At 43.0% G+C, this 20,114-nt stretch overlaps 3 protein-coding genes across 3 annotated transcripts; all 3 read left to right on the top strand.

Moving 5' to 3' along the window:
* The first annotated feature begins 77 nt into the window (after window positions 1-77).
* Window positions 78-5,680, top strand: LOC145409175 (uncharacterized). The gene is made up of 4 exons (XM_080279662.1): window positions 78-194; window positions 2,652-2,753; window positions 3,987-4,124; window positions 5,425-5,680. The coding sequence occupies exons 1-4, from the start codon at window positions 134-136 to the stop codon at window positions 5,565-5,567; spliced, it is 444 nt and encodes a 147-aa protein (XP_080135788.1). The 5' UTR covers window positions 78-133; the 3' UTR covers window positions 5,568-5,680.
* A 1,965-nt stretch (window positions 5,681-7,645) lies between these two features.
* On the top strand, window positions 7,646-12,467 carry LOC145409192 (uncharacterized). The gene is made up of 4 exons (XM_080279684.1): window positions 7,646-7,769; window positions 9,052-9,153; window positions 10,373-10,510; window positions 12,201-12,467. The coding sequence occupies exons 1-4, from the start codon at window positions 7,709-7,711 to the stop codon at window positions 12,341-12,343; spliced, it is 444 nt and encodes a 147-aa protein (XP_080135810.1). The 5' UTR covers window positions 7,646-7,708; the 3' UTR covers window positions 12,344-12,467.
* A 1,858-nt stretch (window positions 12,468-14,325) lies between these two features.
* LOC145409176 (uncharacterized) lies at window positions 14,326-19,624 on the top strand. The gene is made up of 4 exons (XM_080279663.1): window positions 14,326-14,449; window positions 15,728-15,829; window positions 17,047-17,184; window positions 18,868-19,624. The coding sequence occupies exons 1-4, from the start codon at window positions 14,389-14,391 to the stop codon at window positions 19,008-19,010; spliced, it is 444 nt and encodes a 147-aa protein (XP_080135789.1). The 5' UTR covers window positions 14,326-14,388; the 3' UTR covers window positions 19,011-19,624.
* The last annotated feature ends 490 nt before the right edge of the window (window positions 19,625-20,114 follow it).

Here is a 20,114-nt window from a genome sequence, read left to right as displayed (position 1 = left end):
TCCAGGTGAGAGAGAGAGACGTGAGAGATAAATACCGGACCGTGGTGTTTGGGGTTTGCCACTGCGCAGGACACCACACCATCCATAGCACATAGCCACAATCCAGAAGCCACATCACAACTCCTGCCGCACCATGAGAGCTGTTTTCGTCTTCCTGTGCTTCGTGGGGTTCCTGGCACTTACTGAAGCCCAGGGTAAGTACCAGCCATGCCTCTCTGTGTTTGTAAACCATAACAGACCATATGTGCCCCCCAGGGAGAGAGTGGTACCTAGAATTAACTCTTCCTCGTGCCGGCCAAGTGCGAGTAAGGAAGGGGTGTCTATAGGAAGAGTGGTGCATGTGAAAGTCGATGTGTTGTAATGCCTGTGTCTCTGTCTGTGTAAAAGTCTGTATATGTCATCAACAGATCCGATAGGGCGGGAAAAGAAACAAAAAAACATGAAGGGGCAAATTACACACTTTATATAAACGCCACAATTTGCTTTTGGCTCGGTCTAATAACTCGTGAATTCATAAAATTTGGTAAGCCTTGGTTACTAGTCAAATCGACACTCCAGTCTGTCTACGATTGGTCATCAACTGAGCTGAAAGGGGTTGGGATCTTTGTCAGGTCGGGTGTAAGTTCCTGCTATGGTCTTTTCACCAAAATCAGGTTCAAATCTCGTCCTTTTGCTTCATCTTCCATGTAGATCAGTGGCTGAAAAGGACAATACCACGAATCTACATCCTTTCCATAGTGTTGTTTCGTGACAAGCATTATATTCCATTATTAATATATTGTTACAACTCTGCATTGAAATTGGAGGATGGCAATTATAGGCCAAGTTACTGTAGAATGAGAGGAGTTTGGTACAGTGAAACAATCGGTGCCGGTGTGTAGTTTGGCGATTTTGTTTTCCATTTCGTATATGAACGATATGAGGCCTAGAATACTTATCTTGCTTGCTATGGATCAGTTGCCCTTCAGAAGCCAAAGGGAAAAAAACACGGCTTGAACGTGTACAGTAGAGCTGCCCGTCCATGTCAGGCGTGTTCAAACGGCCGCTACAGTAAATGCATACTACTGTGCTACTGTATTATGACTAGCGTGAAGGGGTTCTAAATACAGTGAGATTTCCTGCGGTAGGCAGGTTCACGTCCTGATGAACTATTGTTGAAAATAATAATAATAATAATATTATTATTATTATTATTATTATTTATTTTATTATTATTATTATTATTATTATTATTATTATTATTATTTATTTTATTATTATTATTATTATTATTATTATTATTATTATTATTTATTTTATTATTATTATTATTATTTATTTTATTATTATTATTATTATTTATTTTATTATTATTATTATTATTATTATTATTATTATTATTATGATTATGATTATTATGATGATGATGATGATGATGATGATTAAAATTATTACTATTATTATTATTATTATTATTAATTTCTGGTAGGTGGGGGCGCTCACCGTCCACTCACTCGATGTAGTGCTGCTGTCGGGTGTCTCTCCTTTCCTCTCCTCCATCCTTCTTTCCTTCCATCCTCTTCTGTCTTCCTTTACTTCGTTCTTTCCTTGTCCTTCTGTCTATGGGTAACTTTACACTTCCTCTTCTGTCTTTCTTTCCTTCATTCTTTCCTCTCCCTTCTGCCTGTGGGTGACTCTACACTGAGTGACAAGCCAAATGGTTTCCTGTACACCAGGAAACCATTTACTACGCCGGGTGGTAACGATATAACCAAATTATGGCGCCTGGTGGTTTAGTGAGTAATTATTGCGTTCCAATCAGATTGAGCCGGTGAAGGTTTATATCCAAGGGATGGTTGGGGTTGATTGCTCATGTAATGCCACTCAGGGATGAGTGAGGCTGGTCACTCTCATCTTAAATATCGGGACCAACTGCTTAGCCCCGGACTCCTACGCTCCTCATGGGGCAATGTAGGATTGGATGATGGATGGATGAATAATAATAATACAACCACGACTACTACTACTATAATACTACTACTGCTACTACTACTACTACTGCTACTACAACTACCATCCATCCATCCATCATCCAATCCTTCTTTGCCTCATGAGGAGAGTAGGAGCCCGGGGCTAAGGAGTTGGAACTGACATTTAAGATGTGTGACCAGCCTCACTCATCCCTGAGTGGCATTACGTGAGCAATAAACCCCAACCATCCCTTGGATATAAACCTGCAACGGCTCTATCCGACTGGAGCGCAATAATTGCCCACTAAACCACCAGCCGCCAAAATTTGGTTATATGGTTACCACCCAGCGTAGTAAATGGTTTCCTGGTGTACAGGAAACCATATGGCTTGTCACTCAGTGTAGAGCCACCCACAGGCAGAAGGAAGAGGAAAGAATGAAGAAAAGAAAAACAGAAGAGGGAGTGTAAAGTCACCCGTAGGCAAAAGGATGAGGAAAGAATGAAGGAAAGGAAGACAGAAGAGGATGGAAGAAAAGAAGGATGGAGGAGAGGAAAGGGCAGTCACCTGAGAGCAGCACTACATCGAGTGAGTGGATGGTGAGCGTCCCCACCTACCACATACTACCATTACTACTGATTCTACTACTTCTACTACATCTATTATTTCGCAACCTTTAATTCACCCTTATCTCTCTGCACAGACACCGGGACGCAGTGCAAGGAGGGGTCGCAGTGGTTCGATGGCTGTAACCAATGCTTCTGCTCTGGTGGATTGCCCGCGTGCACCCTAAAAGCCTGCCCCCGTAAGTAAAATCTGCCTTACTTCATCCAACAAGGGAGAGATTCTCCAGCACACAAGGGGGTCCATGTCCAACGCTCCACTTCCATTCCATCGTGCTATTTCTCGTGTGTTTTGGCGACGGCTCAGTTGGTGTGTTCAGTATCTACCCTGCATCACTTATTCATTTCTTACCCCAAATGCCACAAACACGCCCACACCAGCCGACTGAGCCATCAGACCAATACATTGGATACTGCTACGTTGGTTTCTAGTGAGGCGCTATTTACTGGCCACACTGTATAATTATATGAAAACAGTCCATTCCATCTGCCAAAGAGGGATGCTTTCACGTGGTTGCACCGATATCACTGGGCAGCTCCAATGCCCAGTTATACAAACACCCCTCAGTTCCTTCGCTATCCCTCAAAATGAGAATGGTGGACTACAGGAAGATGAAAATTTTAGCCTGCAGTCCACTGGATTCACACGTCAGATGAACCTGGGCTTGCGGTTGTTACTACCTACTGAGCTTTGCTCTTGGAGGAAGGACAAGGATCATCTTCCTACACTAACAAATCTATGCTAAGGTATGACGGAGAATAGACCTTAAATTAATAAGCTTTGAGAATCCCACATCAGGTCCTAACAACGATTTCAGTTGGCTTCTGTCACTTATATAGATATTTTAGCATCAAGTCGAAATTCCGACCTAAAAGATTGGGTTAGGTAGAAATCAGAAATAAAGAAAAAGAAAGCACAGTTGCATAAAAATCACCAGACAGTATCCTCGTGATGTGGGCCTCACTTCCCGCCGTCAACTCACCCCATACACTAACTATCCACATCAATCCCATCACTAACTATTCACATCACTCCCATCACTAACAATTTACATCACTCCCATCACTAACAATTTACATCATTCCCATCACTAACTATCCACATCACTCCCAACACAAACTATCCACATAACTCTCACTTTCCACATCATACAACACGCTGACAGTTCATATCACTTCCAAATGCCCACATCATCCCACACACTAATTATCCACATCATCATCATCCACTACCCAGCTCACCCCACGCACTATACACATCACTCCCTATTCCCTACTTCACCCTACACACCATCCACGTCATCTCCCATCAACGACATCACTTCTCACTTCCACATCACCCCACATACCATCCAAGTCACCCCCCACTCTCCACACCACCCCACTCCCTAACCCCCACCCACTACTTCCCACAGCTATCAGGACAAGACCAGGGCGAGCTGCTGGTGACGAAGAAGCTGAGTGCCAGGGTGAAGGACGCTGGAGGAAGCAATGCAACTGGTGCCGCTGCACGAACGGGAAGGGGTCTTGCACCAGAAAGTCATGTCCGCCATGTAAGTCTGGCTAAACGAGGTCACGAACTCTCTCTCCGCCCATTGTATCTCTTCAGTTATCTCTAATCTTATTTCACCCAAACTGTGCTACCCCAGTTTCAGCTTCTAACCTTCTGGCAAAACTATCAACCTCACCATGTCATTTTGGCAATATTTTCTACTCACGGAAGTCTGGAAAAACTGTCTATTGCGCCACGTAAGTCTCTCAAAACTGTCTACTCCGCCATGGAAGTCTTTCAGGGAAAAAAAAAAAAAAATCTACTCTGATCACTTAATGATTAGTAAATTAACCTCTCATGATTGGAACAACTCAAATAAATCTCTCAAAAGTGTCTCCACCACCATGTATATCTCTCAAAAGTCTCTACTTGACCATGCAAATCTCGCAAAAGTCTCTACTCCATCATATACGAATTGCATACTCTTTGATTACGTAAAGACTGATTAATTAACCCTCTCTTGGTCGGTACAACTCTAGTAATCAATCCAAGCTAACGCCAGACAATGTCCTTTAGCTGAGAGTAAATACAGAAGCCTGGGAGAGTTCACAATACACACAATATTTAGACATTAGAGTAAAAATCTTCCATGTCTTGATTATATTCTATTGAAAGGCAATGACCTCTCGTGGGATCAGACTTCCCATTTTTAATGCTCCTACCCAATTAACAGGAGAAATTGGTATCCATAAAGCTGGCTATCATTACATTTTTTTTTCTTTATGCTAAGCATAATTTGACTGTGAACTGTTTGATAGCTATATGAGTAAAGAAAATATTTAGCAATATTTTACACATAAAAGGTTTAGAGAAGATTACAAATAGTCGCATATACTGTTGTAAGTCAGTCTACTCACATCAGATAAGTTTTCTTTTTTAATCAATCAAACTGTTCACAACAAATCAAGTGTTGTAACCAAACAACTTACTCACAACAGACAAGTGTTCTAATCAGACAATCAACCCATCACAGATCAAGTATTCTCGTCAACCAATCTGCCCAAAACAGATCAGATAATCTAGGCAACCAATTTATTCATATGAGATCAGTTTTTCTATCAGCCAGTCTGCTAATGACTGATCAAGTCATTTGAGCCACCAACCTACTCAGAACTAACCTCCCTCAGAACTAACCTCTCTCAGAACTAACCTCCCTCAGAACTAACCTCCCTCAGAACTTACCTCATTCAGAACTAACCACCCTAAGGACTAACTTCCCTCAGAACTTACCTCATTCAGAACTAACCTCCCTCAGGGCTAACCTCACTCAGAACTAACCTCCTTTATCGTCTCCTCTCCAGTCTTTGACACCCTGGCCGCCGAAACCCCTGAATGCGAGGGAACTGTGTCTTGGAAGAAGGATTGCAACGACTGCCACTGCGCCGACGGCAAGGCTGTCTGCACCCTCAAGCTGTGCATCACGAGGGAGGAGTTACAAGGCTAGGAAGGAAGGACACTCCGAAGCCACTAAGACGTGTTCTAGATGACTTTAGAGACATCGTAACACCTCTTCCTCAGCTATTGATTTTCCTCTTTACACCTTGATATCTTCCTAGATAGGTTCAGTAGCACCTCTTTCTCAACGATTTATTATCTCAGTTGCACCCTAATGTCTATGTTACTAATAAAAGTATAGACAGCATGCTGAAGTAGCTCCCTCTCCTGCATCCCTCCCCAGCACCCGAAGATCGTATCCCTGAGTTATTAAAGTCGCTGTTCACTGTCTGACTATTTATCGTTAGCAAGTGTATCAATAATTATGTCCATAGCGATACACGGACGCAGTATTTGTCCTCCTGCATTCCACCATCCTCCGTTCGGGGGATAGGAAGGGGAGTGAGGGACGTTTGTACACCCTGGCGGATCCTCCTCCCCGTTATACTGGTGTCACCACGTGAAGACATCCCTCTCCAGCACGTAGTAGAAGCAACAGAGATAATCATAGCAGTAGGAGAGAGATGGAAAATGAGCAAAATACGAGTTAAATATTAAGTCCATGATGATTTTTACTTTTTGTTTACTGTTAATTCTTGCTGCCACGGAACGATTTGATTTAGTTTTAAAGAGCACCCCCTTGTCGCAGAGTAAACAATAAAATTAATGAAAATCTACAGCATACGTTATTACCCTCTCCTCTCTCTCTCTCTCTCTCTCTCTCTCTCTCTCTCTCTCTCTCTCTCTCTCTCTCAACCCCATCTTACCCCCTTCGATGTGCAGGGACCTGAAGCTACACCCCTTTTACTCTAAGCTGACCTAAATTTGCCATCTCTCCACCTTCAATTCTGAGTCGCAACAGTAAATTAAAGCTAGAATATGGTGCGAATCACAAAGAAATGCTGCGTAGAGAATGTCAAATGGTAGTATTGTCTTTCTCTTCCATTGAGGTACGTGAAATGATCAGCAAAAGGACGAAATTCTGGGCCAAGTTAAAGTGAAATGAGTATAGATCACCAGATGCCTTAGAGAGGATAGTGCATGATGTAAAAATGCCTATCATCATCATCATCATCACACTACAAACACACAAACACGGACTTCTGCTGGCCTCCTGTTATTCATGGCGTAAAAATGCATATCATCACCATCATCATCATCATCATCATCACACTACAAACACACAAACACGGACTTCTGCTGGCCTCCTGTTATTCATGGCGTAAAAATGCATATCATCATCATCATCTCACAACACACACAAACATGAACTGGATGAATGTTGTGAGAAGAAGTGCTTCATCAGGGATCTGGCACCCCTTTTCAACGTGGCAGCGTCCGGATTGACTCTATCAGATACGTTTATGTGAAGCTACAAAACGTGGTGAATGTTTTTGGCGTATACGATAGAGCCAGGATTCCGGGGGCTTGAATGATGAGCGAATGGAAGTGTGGCCCATTGGACTGGGCAGATTTGGGCTGTCTGGACATTGCTACTCCTCACCCTGTCCTAGGGTGGGAAAGGAGGTCCGGATGATGATGATGACAACATTCCTACAAATATCGCCATACTCTACTTAAAGAGCATACAAAAGGATACTAACTAGCCATATCCAAAAATAAGTCTCTAAAATTGAGATGTTACGGAGCTTACTTAACCGACGAGATTATAAGCCATTATCATATCTCCTGCTAACACACAATACTTTTTCTTTTATCTCTATTATCACCTGTTACAGATAAGAAAATACATTGTTCAGAAATATAGACTTAGTAGGCTGCTTCATACACTCATATATCTCACTGGAATTCCCAAGAATGATAGCTGTGAGCTAAATGCAGTGAGAAACAAGAAATGGCATCGAAAATTTTCCCTTTACCTGTATCTAATCTACTGCAAATAACATAGAGCATGTCAGTCAGGAAAATAGCTGACATATTTGCACTTCTTGCCCCTACTACCAGGAACGTGTGTTGTGTGAAGTGCAGTGAAAGGCGAGACCTGGCATCCCGTGCGCCCCAGGTGAGAGAGAGACGAGAGAGATAAATACCGGAGCCGGTTGGTGGGGGATTACCATTGTACAGGACACCACACTACCAACCACATCACCAGCCACAATCCTGCAGCCAAATCACAACCCCTGCGAAACCATGAGAGCTGTTTTCGTCTTCCTGTGCTTCGTGGGGTTCCTGGCCCTTACTGAAGCCGACTGTTAGTACCAGCCATGTCTCTGTATTTGTAAACCGTAACATATCACATATGCCCCCAGGGAGAGAGTGATACCTAGAATTAGCTCTTCCTCGTGCCGGTAAAGTACGAATAAGGAAGGGGTGTCTATAGGAAGAGTGGTGCATGTGAAAGTCGATGTGTTGTAATGGCTGTGTCTGTGTCTGTGTAAAAGTCTCTATATGTCATTAATAGATCTGACACGGAGGGAAAAGAAAAAAAACATGAAGGGGCAAATTACCCACTTTATATGCCCGCCATAAATTTGGTTTTGGCTCAGTCGAATAACTCGCGGTTTCATCAAATTTGGTGAGCCTTGGTTACTAGTCATATCGACACTCCAGTCTGTCTATGACTGGCCATCAACTGAGCTGAAGGGGGTTCATATCTTCTTTTTATAAAAAAAATAAAAAAAAAAAAACGCTTCTACACCTTCCAGTCTGATTACATTTTGACCATCAGCTGAGTTGAAATGGGTTAGAGATCTTTGTCAGGTCGAGTGTAAGTTCCTGCTATGGTTCTTTCACCTTATTTTCATTTAAAATTTTCTTCCATTTGCTTCATTTCCCATGTAGCTCAGTGGCTGAAAAAGGACAATACCACGACTCTGCATCCTTTCCATAGCATTGTTTCATGGCCAGCATTATTTTCCATCGTTAATATATTATTACAACTCTGCATTCAAATTGGAGGATGGCAAATTTAGGCCAAGTGAGAGTGAAAGGAGAATGGTACAGTGAAAGAATCGGTGCCCGTGTATAGTTTGGCGATATTTTCCTTTGTGTTCCATTTCGTATTTGAACCATATGAGGTCTAGAATATTGATCTTGCTTCCTATGGATCAGTTGCTCTTCAGATGCCAAACTGAAACAAACACGGCTTGAACGTGTACGGCAGAGCTGCCCGTCCATGTCTGGCGTGTTCAAACGGCCGCTAAGGAAAATGCATACTACTGTGCTAATGTATTATGACCAGCGTGAAGAGTTTCTAAATACAGTGAGATTTGCTGCGGTTGGCAAGGTTCACATCCTGATGAGCTTCAAATCATAACTAATGATAGTAAAAATAATGACAATCATATTGCTGAAAATAATTATAGTTATAATAATAATAATAATAATAATAATAATAATAATAGTACATCCACGACTACTACTACTACCACTACTACTACTACTACTACAACTATCACTACCATTAATACTATCACTTCGACTAATGCTATTATTTTTCAACTTATTCATTTCACCCTCTTCTCGCGGCACAGACATTCCAAGTTGCGACGAGGGGTCGCGGTGGTACGATGGCTGTAACCATTGCTCCTGCTTCAATGGAGTCCCCCTCTGCACGCTAAGAGCCTGCCTCGACCGTACGTAAAATCTGCCTTCCTTCATCCAACAGGGGTGAGATTCTCTAGCACACAGGGGACCCACATACAACGCTCCACTTCCATTCCATCGTGCTATTTCTCGTGTGTTGTGGGGACGACTCAGTTGGTGTGTTCAGTATGTTCCCTGCATCACATATTCATTTCTTACCCCAAATGCCACAAAAACGCCCACACCAGCCGACTGAGCCATCAACGCAATACATGGGATACTGCTACGTTGGTTTCTAGTGGGACGCTACGTACTGGCCACGCTGTACATATGAATACAGTGGATTCCCTCTGCTTACATTTGGGGCTGGAGAGGGATGCCTTCACGTGGTGGCACCGATATGACTGGGCGGCTCCACCGCCCATTTATACAAACACCCGTCAGTTCCCTCGCTATCCCCCGAAAGGAGAATGGTGGACTACAGGAAGATGAAAACTTTAGCCTGCAGTCCACTGGGTTCACATGTCAAATGAACCAGGGGTTACAATTCTTATTACCTCCTGAGCTTTGTTCTTGAAGGAAGGACAAGGATCTTAATTTTCCTACACTAACATATCTATGTTACGACGAGGAATCGATATTAAATCAATAAGCTTTGAGAATCCCACATCAGGTCCAAACAACGACTTCATTTAGCTCCTGTCAGTTACACAGATATTCTCAAGTCCAAAGTCCCACCTAAAAGAATGGGTTAGGTAGGAATCTGAAATAAAGAGAAAACACAATTGCATATAATGATGTGGGCGGCACATCCCACCGTCCACACACCCTGAACACTATCCACATCATTCTCATCGCTAACAATATACACCACTCCCATCACGATCCACATCACTCCACTAACTATCCACATCACTCCCAGCACTACCTATCCACATCGCTCCCATCACTAGCTATCCACATAATTTCCAACACTAACTATCCACATAGCACTCACTTTCCACATCATGCAACACACTAACTGTAGAGATCACTTCCCAATGCCCACATCATCCCACACACTTATTATATCCACATCATCCATTATCAAGCTCACCCCACGCACTACGCACATCACTCCCCATTCCCAAATTATCCCCACACACCATCCACATCATTTCCCATCAACCACATCACTTCTCACTTCCACATCACCCCACATACCATCCACGTCACCCCCCACTCTCCACACCACCCCACCCCCTAACCCCCACCCAATACTTCCCATAGCTATCAGACCAAGACCAGGCCGAGCTGCTGGTGACGAAGAAGCTGAGTGCCAGGGTGAAGGACGCTGGAGGAAGCAATGCAACTGGTGCCGCTGCACGAACAGGAAGGAGTCTTGCACCAGAAGGTCATGTCCGCCATGTAAGTCTAGCTAAACGAGGTTACGAGCTCTCTCTCTCCGCCCATTGTATCTCTTCAGTTATCTCTAATCTTATTTCACCCAAACTGTGCTACCCCAATTTCAGCTTCTAACCTTCTGGCAAAACTATCAACCCCACCATGTCATTTTGGAAAAATTTCCTACTCACTAAAGACTGGAAAAACTATCTACTCAGCCATGTAAGTCTCTCAAAACTGTCTACTCCGCCATGGAAGTCTGGCAGGGAAAATAATAAAAAAAAAAATCTACTCTTTGATTACGTAATGATTAGTAAATTAACCTCTCATGGTCGGAACAACTCAAATAAATCTCTCAAAAGTGTCTCCTCCACCATGTACGTCTCTCAAAAGTCTCTACTTGACCATGCAAATCTCGCAGTCTCTACTCCATCATATGCGAACTGTATACTCTTTGATTAAGTAAATACTGATTAATTAACTCTCTTTTGGTCGGTACAACTCTAGTAATCAATCCAAGCTAACGCCAGACAATGTCCTTTAGCTGAGAGTAAATACAGAAGCCTGGGAGAGTTCACAATACACACAATATTTAGACATTAGAGTAAAAATATTCCATGTCTTGATTATATTCTATTGAAAGGCAATGACCTCTCGTGGGATCAGACTTCCCATTTTTAATGCTCCTACCCAATTAACAGGAGAAATTGGTATCCATAAAGCTGGCTATCATTACAGATTTTTTTTTTTTATGCTAAGCATAATTTGACTGTGAACTGTTTGATAGCTATATGAGTGAAGAAAATATTTAGCAATATTTTACACATAAAAGGTTTAGAGAAGATTACAAATAGTCGCATATACTGTTGTAAGTCAGTCTACTCACATCAGATAAGTTTTCTTTTTTAATCAATCAAACTGTTCACAACAAATCAAGTGTTGTAACCAAACAACTTACTCACAACAGACAAGTGTTCTAATCAGACAATCAACCCATCACAGATCAAGTATTCTCGTCAACCAATCTGCCCAAAACAGATCAGATAATCTAGGCAACCAATTTATTCATATGAGATCAGTTTTTCTATCAGCCAGTCTGCCAATGACTGATCAAGTCATCTGAGCCACCAACCTACTCAGAACTAACCTCCCTCAGAACTAACATCTCTTAGAAATAACCTCCCCCAGAACTAACCATCCTCAGAACTAACCTCCCTCAGAACTAATCTCCCTCAGAACTAACCTCCCTCAGAACTAACCTCCCTCAGAACTAACCTCCCCCAGAACTAATCTCCCTCAGAACTTACCTCCCTAAGAACTAACCTCCCTCAGAACTAACCTCCCTCAGAACTAACCTCTCTCAGAACTAACCTCTCTCAGAACTAACCTCCCCCAGAACTAATCTCCCTCAGAACTTACCTCCCTCAGAACTAACCTCCCTCAGAACTAACCTCCCTCAGAACTAACCTCTCTCAGAACTAACCTCCCCCAGAACTAATCTCCCTCAGAACTAACCTCCCTCAGAACTAACCTCCCTCAGAACTAACCTCCCTCAGAACTAACCTCCCTCAGAACTAACCTCCCCCAGAACTTACCTCATTCAGAACTAACCACCCTAAGGACTAATTTCCCTCAGAATTTACCTCATTCAGAACTAAACTCCCTTAGGGCTAACCTCACTCAGAACTAACCTCCTTTATCGTCTCCTTTCCAGTCTTTGACACCCTGGCCGCCGACACCCCTGACTGCGAGGGAACTGTGTCTTGGAAGAAGGATTGCAACGACTGCCACTGCGCCGACGGCAAGGCTGTCTGCACCCTCAAGCTGTGCATCACGAGGGAGGAGTTACAAGGCTAGGAAGGAAGGACACTCCGAAGCCACTTAGACGTGTTCTAGATGGCTTTAGAGACATCGTAACACCTCTTCCTCAACTATTGATTTTCCTCATTACACCTTAATATCTTCCTAGATAGGTTCAGTAGCACCTTTTTCTCAACGATTTATTATCTCAGTTGCACCCTAATGTCTATGTTACTAATAAAAGTATAGACAGCATGCTGAAGTAGCTCCCTCTCCTGCATCCCTCCCCAGCACCCGAAGATCGTATCCCTGAGTTATTAAAGTCGCTGTTCACTGTCTGACTATTTATCGTTAGCAAGTGTATCAATAATTATGTCCATAGCGATACACGGACGCAGTATTTGTCCTCCTGCATTCCACCATCCTCCGTTCGGGGGATAGGAAGGGGAGTGAGGGACGTTTGTACACCCTGGCGGATCCTCCTCCCCGTTATACTGGTGTCACCACGTGAAGACATCCCTCTCCAGCACGTAGTAGAAGCAACAGAGATAATCATAGCAGTAGGAGAGAGATGGAAAATGAGCAAAATACGAGTTAAATATTAAGTCCATGATGATTTTTACTTTTTGTTTACTGTTAATTCTTGCTGCCACGGAACGATTTGATTTAGTTTTAAAGAGCACCCCCTTGTCGCAGAGTAAACAATAAAATTAATGAAAATCTACAGCATACGTTATTACCCTCTCCTCTCTCTCTCTCTCTCTCTCTCTCTCTCTCTCTCTCTCTCTCTCTCTCTCTCAACCCCATCTTACCCCCTTCGATGTGCAGGGACCTGAAGCTACACCCCTTTTACTCTAAGCTGACCTAAATTTGCCATCTCTCCACCTTCAATTCTGAGTCGCAACAGTAAATTAAAGCTAGAATATGGTGCGAATCACAAAGAAATGCTGCGTAGAGAATGTCAAATGGTAGTATTGTCTTTCTCTTCCATTGAGGTACGTGAAATGATCAGCAAAAGGACGAAATTCTGGGCCAAGTTAAAGTGAAATGAGTATAGATCACCAGATGCCTTAGAGAGGATAGTGCATGATGTAAAAATGCCTATCATCATCATCATCATCACACTACAAACACACAAACACGGACTTCTGCTGGCCTCCTGTTATTCATGGCGTAAAAATGCATATCATCATCATCATCTCACAACACACACAAACATGAACTGGATGAATGTTGTGAGAAGAAGTGCTTCATCAGGGATCTGGCACCCCTTTTCAACGTGGCAGCGTCCGGATTGACTCTATCAGATACGTTTATGTGAAGCTACAAAACGTGGTGAATGTTTTTGGCGTATACGATAGAGCCAGGATTCCGGGGGCTTGAATGATGAGCGAATGGAAGTGTGGCCCATTGGACTGGGCAGATTTGGGCTGTCTGGACATTGCTACTCCTCACCCTGTCCTAGGGTGGGAAAGGAGGTCCGGATGATGATGATGACAACATTCCTACAAATATCGCCATACTCTACTTAAAGAGCATACAAAAGGATACTAACTAGCCATATCCAAAAATAAGTCTCTAAAATTGAGATGTTACGGAGCTTACTTAACCGACGAGATTATAAGCCATTATCATATCTCCTGCTAACACACAATACTTTTTCTTTTATCTCTATTATCACCTGTTACAGATAAGAAAATACATTGTTCAGAAATATAGACTTAGTAGGCTGCTTCATACACTCATATATCTCACTGGAATTCCCAAGAATGATAGCTGTGAGCTAAATGCAGTGAGAAACAAGAAATGGCATCGAAAATTTTCCCTTTACCTGTATCTAATCTACTGCAAATAACATAGAGCATGTCAGTCAGGAAAATAGCTGACATATTTGCACTTCTTGCCCCTACTACCAGGAACGTGTGTTGTGTGAAGTGCAGTGAAAGGCGAGACCTGGCATCCCGTGCGCCCCAGGTGAGAGAGAGACGAGAGAGATAAATACCGGAGCCGGTTGGTGGGGGATTACCATTGTACAGGACACCACACTACCAACCACATCACCAGCCACAATCCTGCAGCCAAATCACAACCCCTGCGAAACCATGAGAGCTGTTTTCGTCTTCCTGTGCTTCGTGGGGTTCCTGGCCCTTACTGAAGCCGACTGTTAGTACCAGCCATGTCTCTGTATTTGTAAACCGTAACATATCACATATGCCCCCAGGGAGAGAGTGATACCTAGAATTAGCTCTTCCTCGTGCCGGTAAAGTACGAATAAGGAAGGGGTGTCTATAGGAAGAGTGGTGCATGTGAAAGTCGATGTGTTGTAATGGCTGTGTCTGTGTCTGTGTAAAAGTCTCTATATGTCATTAATAGATCTGACACGGAGGGAAAAGAAAAAAAACATGAAGGGGCAAATTACCCACTTTATATGCCCGCCATAAATTTGGTTTTGGCTCAGTCGAATAACTCGCGGTTTCATCAAATTTGGTGAGCCTTGGTTACTAGTCATATCGACACTCCAGTCTGTCTATGACTGGCCATCAACTGAGCTGAAGGGGGTTCATATCTTCATGTTAGAAAAAAAAGAAAAAAAAAAAACGCTTCTACACCTTCCAGTCTGATTACATTTTGACCATCAGCTGAGTTGAAATGGGTTAGAGATCTTTGTCAGGTCGAGTGTAAGTTCCTGCTATGGTTCTTTCACCTTATTTTCATTTAAAATTTTCTTCCATTTGCTTCATTTCCCATGTAGCTCAGTGGCTGAAAAAGGACAATACCACGACTCTGCATCCTTTCCATAGCATTGTTTCATGGCCAGCATTATTTTCCATCGTTAATATATTATTACAACTCTGCATTCAAATTGGAGGATGGCAAATTTAGGCCAAGTGAGAGTGAAAGGAGTATGGTACAGTGAAAGAATCGGTGCCCGTGTATAGTTTGGCGATATTTTCCTTTGTGTTCCATTTCGTATTTGAACCATATGAGGTCTAGAATATTGATCTTGCTTCCTATGGATCAGTTGCTCTTCAGATGCCAAACTGAAACAAACACGGCTTGAACGTGTACGGCAGAGCTGCCCGTCCATGTCTGGCGTGTTCAAACGGCCGCTAAGGAAAATGCATACTACTGTGCTAATGTATTATGACCAGCGTGAAGAGTTTCTAAATACAGTGAGATTTGCTGCGGTTGGCAAGGTTCACATCCTGATGAGCTTCAAATCATAACTAATGATAGTAAAAATAATGACAATCATATTGCTGAAAATAATTATAGTTATAATAATAATAATAATAATAATAATAATAATAGTACATCCACGACTACTACTACTACCACTACTACTACTACTACTACAACTATCACTACCATTAATACTATCACTTCGACTAATGCTATTATTTTTCAACTTATTCATTTCACCCTCTTCTCGCGGCACAGACATTCCAAGTTGCGACGAGGGGTCGCGGTGGTACGATGGCTGTAACCATTGCTCCTGCTTCAATGGAGTCCCCCTCTGCACGCTAAGAGCCTGCCTCGACCGTACGTAAAATCTGCCTTCCTTCATCCAACAGGGGTGAGATTCTCTAGCACACAGGGGACCCACATACAACGCTCCACTTCCATTCCATCGTGCTATTTCTCGTGTGTTGTGGGGACGACTCAGTTGGTGTGTTCAGTATGTTCCCTGCATCACATATTCATTTCTTACCCCAAATGCCACAAAAACGCCCACACCAGCCGACTGAGCCATCAACGCAATACATGGGATACTGCTACGTTGGTTTCTAGTGGGACGCTACGTACTGGCCACGCTGTACATATGAATACAGTGGATTCCCTCTGCTTACATTTGGGGCTGGAGAGGGATGCCTTCACGTGGTGGCACCGATATGACTGGGCGGCTCCACCGCCCATTTATACAAACACCCGTCAGTTCCCTCGCTATCCCCCGAAAGGAGAATGGTGGACTACAGGAAGATGAAAACTTTAGCCTGCAGTCCACTGGGTTCACATGTCAAATGAACCAGGGGTTACAATTCTTATTACCTCCTGAGCTTTGTTCTTGAAGGAAGGACAAGGATCTTAATTTTCCTACACTAACATATCTATGTTACGACGAGGAATCGATATTAAATCAATAAGCTTTGAGAATCCCACATCAGGTCCAAACAACGACTTCATTTAGCTCCTGTCAGTTACACAGATATTCTCAAGTCCAAAGTCCCACCTAAAAGAATGGGTTAGGTAGGAATCTGAAATAAAGAGAAAACACAATTGCATATAATGATGTGGGCGGCACATCCCACCGTCCACACACCCTGAACACTATCCACATCATTCTCATCGCTAACAATATACACCACTCCCATCACGATCCACATCACTCCACTAACTATCCACATCACTCCCAGCACTACCTATCCACATCGCTCCCATCACTAGCTATCCACATAATTTCCAACACTAACTATCCACATAGCACTCACTTTCCACATCATGCAACACACTAACTGTAGAGATCACTTCCCAATGCCCACATCATCCCACACACTTATTATATCCACATCATCCATTATCAAGCTCACCCCACGCACTACGCACATCACTCCCCATTCCCAAATTATCCCCACACACCATCCACATCATTTCCCATCAACCACATCACTTCTCACTTCCACATCACCCCACATACCATCCACGTCACCCCCACTCTCCACACCACCCCACCCCTAACCCCCACCCAATACTTCCCATAGCTATCAGACCAAGACCAGGCCGAGCTGCTGGTGACGAAGAAGCTGAGTGCCAGGGTGAAGGACGCTGGAGGAAGCAATGCAACTGGTGCCGCTGCACGAACAGGAAGGAGTCTTGCACCAGAAGGTCATGTCCGCCATGTAAGTCTAGCTAAACGAGGTTACGAGCTCTCTCTCTCCGCCCATTGTATCTCTTCAGTTATCTCTAATCTTATTTCACCCAAACTGTGCTACCCCAATTTCAGCTTCTAACCTTCTGGCAAAACTATCAACCCCACCATGTCATTTTGGAAAAATTTCCTACTCACTAAAGACTGGAAAAACTATCTACTCAGCCATGTAAGTCTCTCAAAACTGTCTACTCCGCCATGGAAGTCTGGCAGGGAAAATAATAAAAAAAAAAATCTACTCTTTGATTACGTAATGATTAGTAAATTAACCTCTCATGGTCGGAACAACTCAAATAAATCTCTCAAAAGTGTCTCCTCCACCATGTACGTCTCTCAAAAGTCTCTACTTGACCATGCAAATCTCGCAGTCTCTACTCCATCATATGCGAACTGTATACTCTTTGATTAAGTAAATACTGATTAATTAACTCTCTTTTGGTCGGTACAACTCTAGTAATCAATCCAAGCTAACGCCAGACAATGTCCTTTAGCTGAGAGTAAATACAGAAGCCTGGGAGAGTTCACAATACACACAATATTTAGACATTAGAGTAAAAATATTCCATGTCTTGATTATATTCTATTGAAAGGCAATGACCTCTCGTGGGATCAGACTTCCCATTTTTAATGCTCCTACCCAATTAACAGGAGAAATTGGTATCCATAAAGCTGGCTATCATTACAGATTTTTTTATGCTAAGCATAATTTGACTGTGAACTGTTTGATAGCTATATGAGTGAAGAAAATATTTAGCAATATTTTACACATAAAAGGTTTAGAGAAGATTACAAATAGTCGCATATACTGTTGTAAGTCAGTCTACTCACATCAGATAAGTTTTCTTTTTTAATCAATCAAACTGTTCACAACAAATCAAGTGTTGTAACCAAACAACTTACTCACAACAGACAAGTGTTCTAATCAGACAATCAACCCATCACAGATCAAGTATTCTCGTCAACCAATCTGCCCAAAACAGATCAGATAATCTAGGCAACCAATTTATTCATATGAGATCAGTTTTTCTATCAGCCAGTCTGCCAATGACTGATCAAGTCATCTGAGCCACCAACCTACTCAGAACTAACCTCCCTCAGAACTAACATCTCTTAGAAATAACCTCCCCCAGAACTAACCATCCTCAGAACTAACCTCCCTCAGAACTAATCTCCCTCAGAACTAACCTCCCTCAGAACTAACCTCCCTCAGAACTAACCTCCCCCAGAACTAATCTCCCTCAGAACTTACCTCCCTAAGAACTAACCTCCCTCAGAACTAACCTCCCTCAGAACTAACCTCTCTCAGAACTAACCTCTCTCAGAACTAACCTCCCCCAGAACTAATCTCCCTCAGAACTTACCTCCCTCAGAACTAACCTCCCTCAGAACTAACCTCCCTCAGAACTAACCTCTCTCAGAACTAACCTCCCCCAGAACTAATCTCCCTCAGAACTAACCTCCCTCAGAACTAACCTCCCTCAGAACTAACCTCCTCAGAACTAACCTCCCTCAGAACTAACCTCCCCAGAACTTACCTCATTCAGAACTAACCACCCTAAGGACTAATTTCCCTCAGAATTTACCTCATTCAGAACTAAACTCCCTTAGGGCTAACCTCACTCAGAACTAACCTCCTTTATCGTCTCCTTTCCAGTCTTTGACACCCTGGCCGCCGACACCCCTGACTGCGAGGGAACTGTGTCTTGGAAGAAGGATTGCAACGACTGCCACTGCGCCGACGGCAAGGCTGTCTGCACCCTCAAGCTGTGCATCACGAGGGAGGAGTTACAAGGCTAGGAAGGAAGGACACTCCGAAGCCACTTAGACGTGTTCTAGATGGCTTTAGAGACATCGTAACACCTCTTCCTCAACTATTGATTTTCCTCATTACACCTTAATATCTTCCTAGATAGGTTCAGTAGCACCTTTTTCTCAGCGATTTATTATCGCAGTTGCACCCTAATGTCTATGTTACTAATAAAAGTATAGACAGCATGCTGAAGTAGCTCCCTCTCCTGTAGTCCCTTTCCAGCACCCGGAGATCGTATCCCTGAGTTATTAAAGTCACTGTTCACTGTCTGACTATTTATCGTTAGCAAGTGTATCAATACAAGGACGCAGTATTTGTCCTCTTGCATTCCGCCATCCTCCGTTCGGGGGATAGGAAGGGGAGTGAGGGACGTTTATACACCCGGGCAGATCCTCCTCCCCGTTATACTGGTGTCACCACGTGAAGACATCCCTCTCCAGCACGTAGTAGAAGCAACAGAGATAATCATAGCAGTAGGAGAGAGATGGAAAATGAGCAAAATACGAGTTAAATATTAAGTCCACGGTAATTTTTACTTTTTGTTTACAGTTAATTCTTGCTGCCACGGAACGATTTGATTTAGTTTTAAAGAGCACCCCCTTGTCGCAGAGTAAACAATAAAATTAATGAAAATCAACAGCATACGTTATTACCCTCTCCTCTCTCTCTCTCTCTCTCTCTCTCTCTCTCTCTCTCTCAACCCCATCTTACCCCCTTCGATGTGCAGGGACCTGAAGCTACACCCCTTTTACTCTAAGCTAACCTAAATTTGCCATCTCTCCACCTTCAATTCTGAGTCGCAACAGTAAATTAAAGCTAGAATATGGTGCGAATCACAAAGAAATGCTGCGTAGAGAATGTGAAATGGTAGTATTGTCTTTTTCTTCCACTGAGGTACGTGAAATGATCAGCAAAAGGACGAAATTCTGGGCCAAGTTAAAGTGAAATGAGTATAGATCACCAGATGCCTTAGAGAGGATAGTGCATGATGTAAAAATGCCTATCATCATCATCATCATCACACTACAAACACACAAACACGGACTTCTGCTGGCCTCCTGTTATTCATGGCGTAAAAATGCATATCATCA

Source organism: Coenobita brevimanus, chromosome 80 (genome assembly GCF_032717465.1).
Source record: "Coenobita brevimanus isolate Jiangsu-jjx chromosome 80, ASM3271746v2, whole genome shotgun sequence".
In the NCBI taxonomy this organism is placed as follows: Eukaryota; Metazoa; Arthropoda; class Malacostraca; order Decapoda; family Coenobitidae; genus Coenobita; species Coenobita brevimanus.
This window is presented reverse-complemented; position numbering and strand designations above follow the sequence as displayed.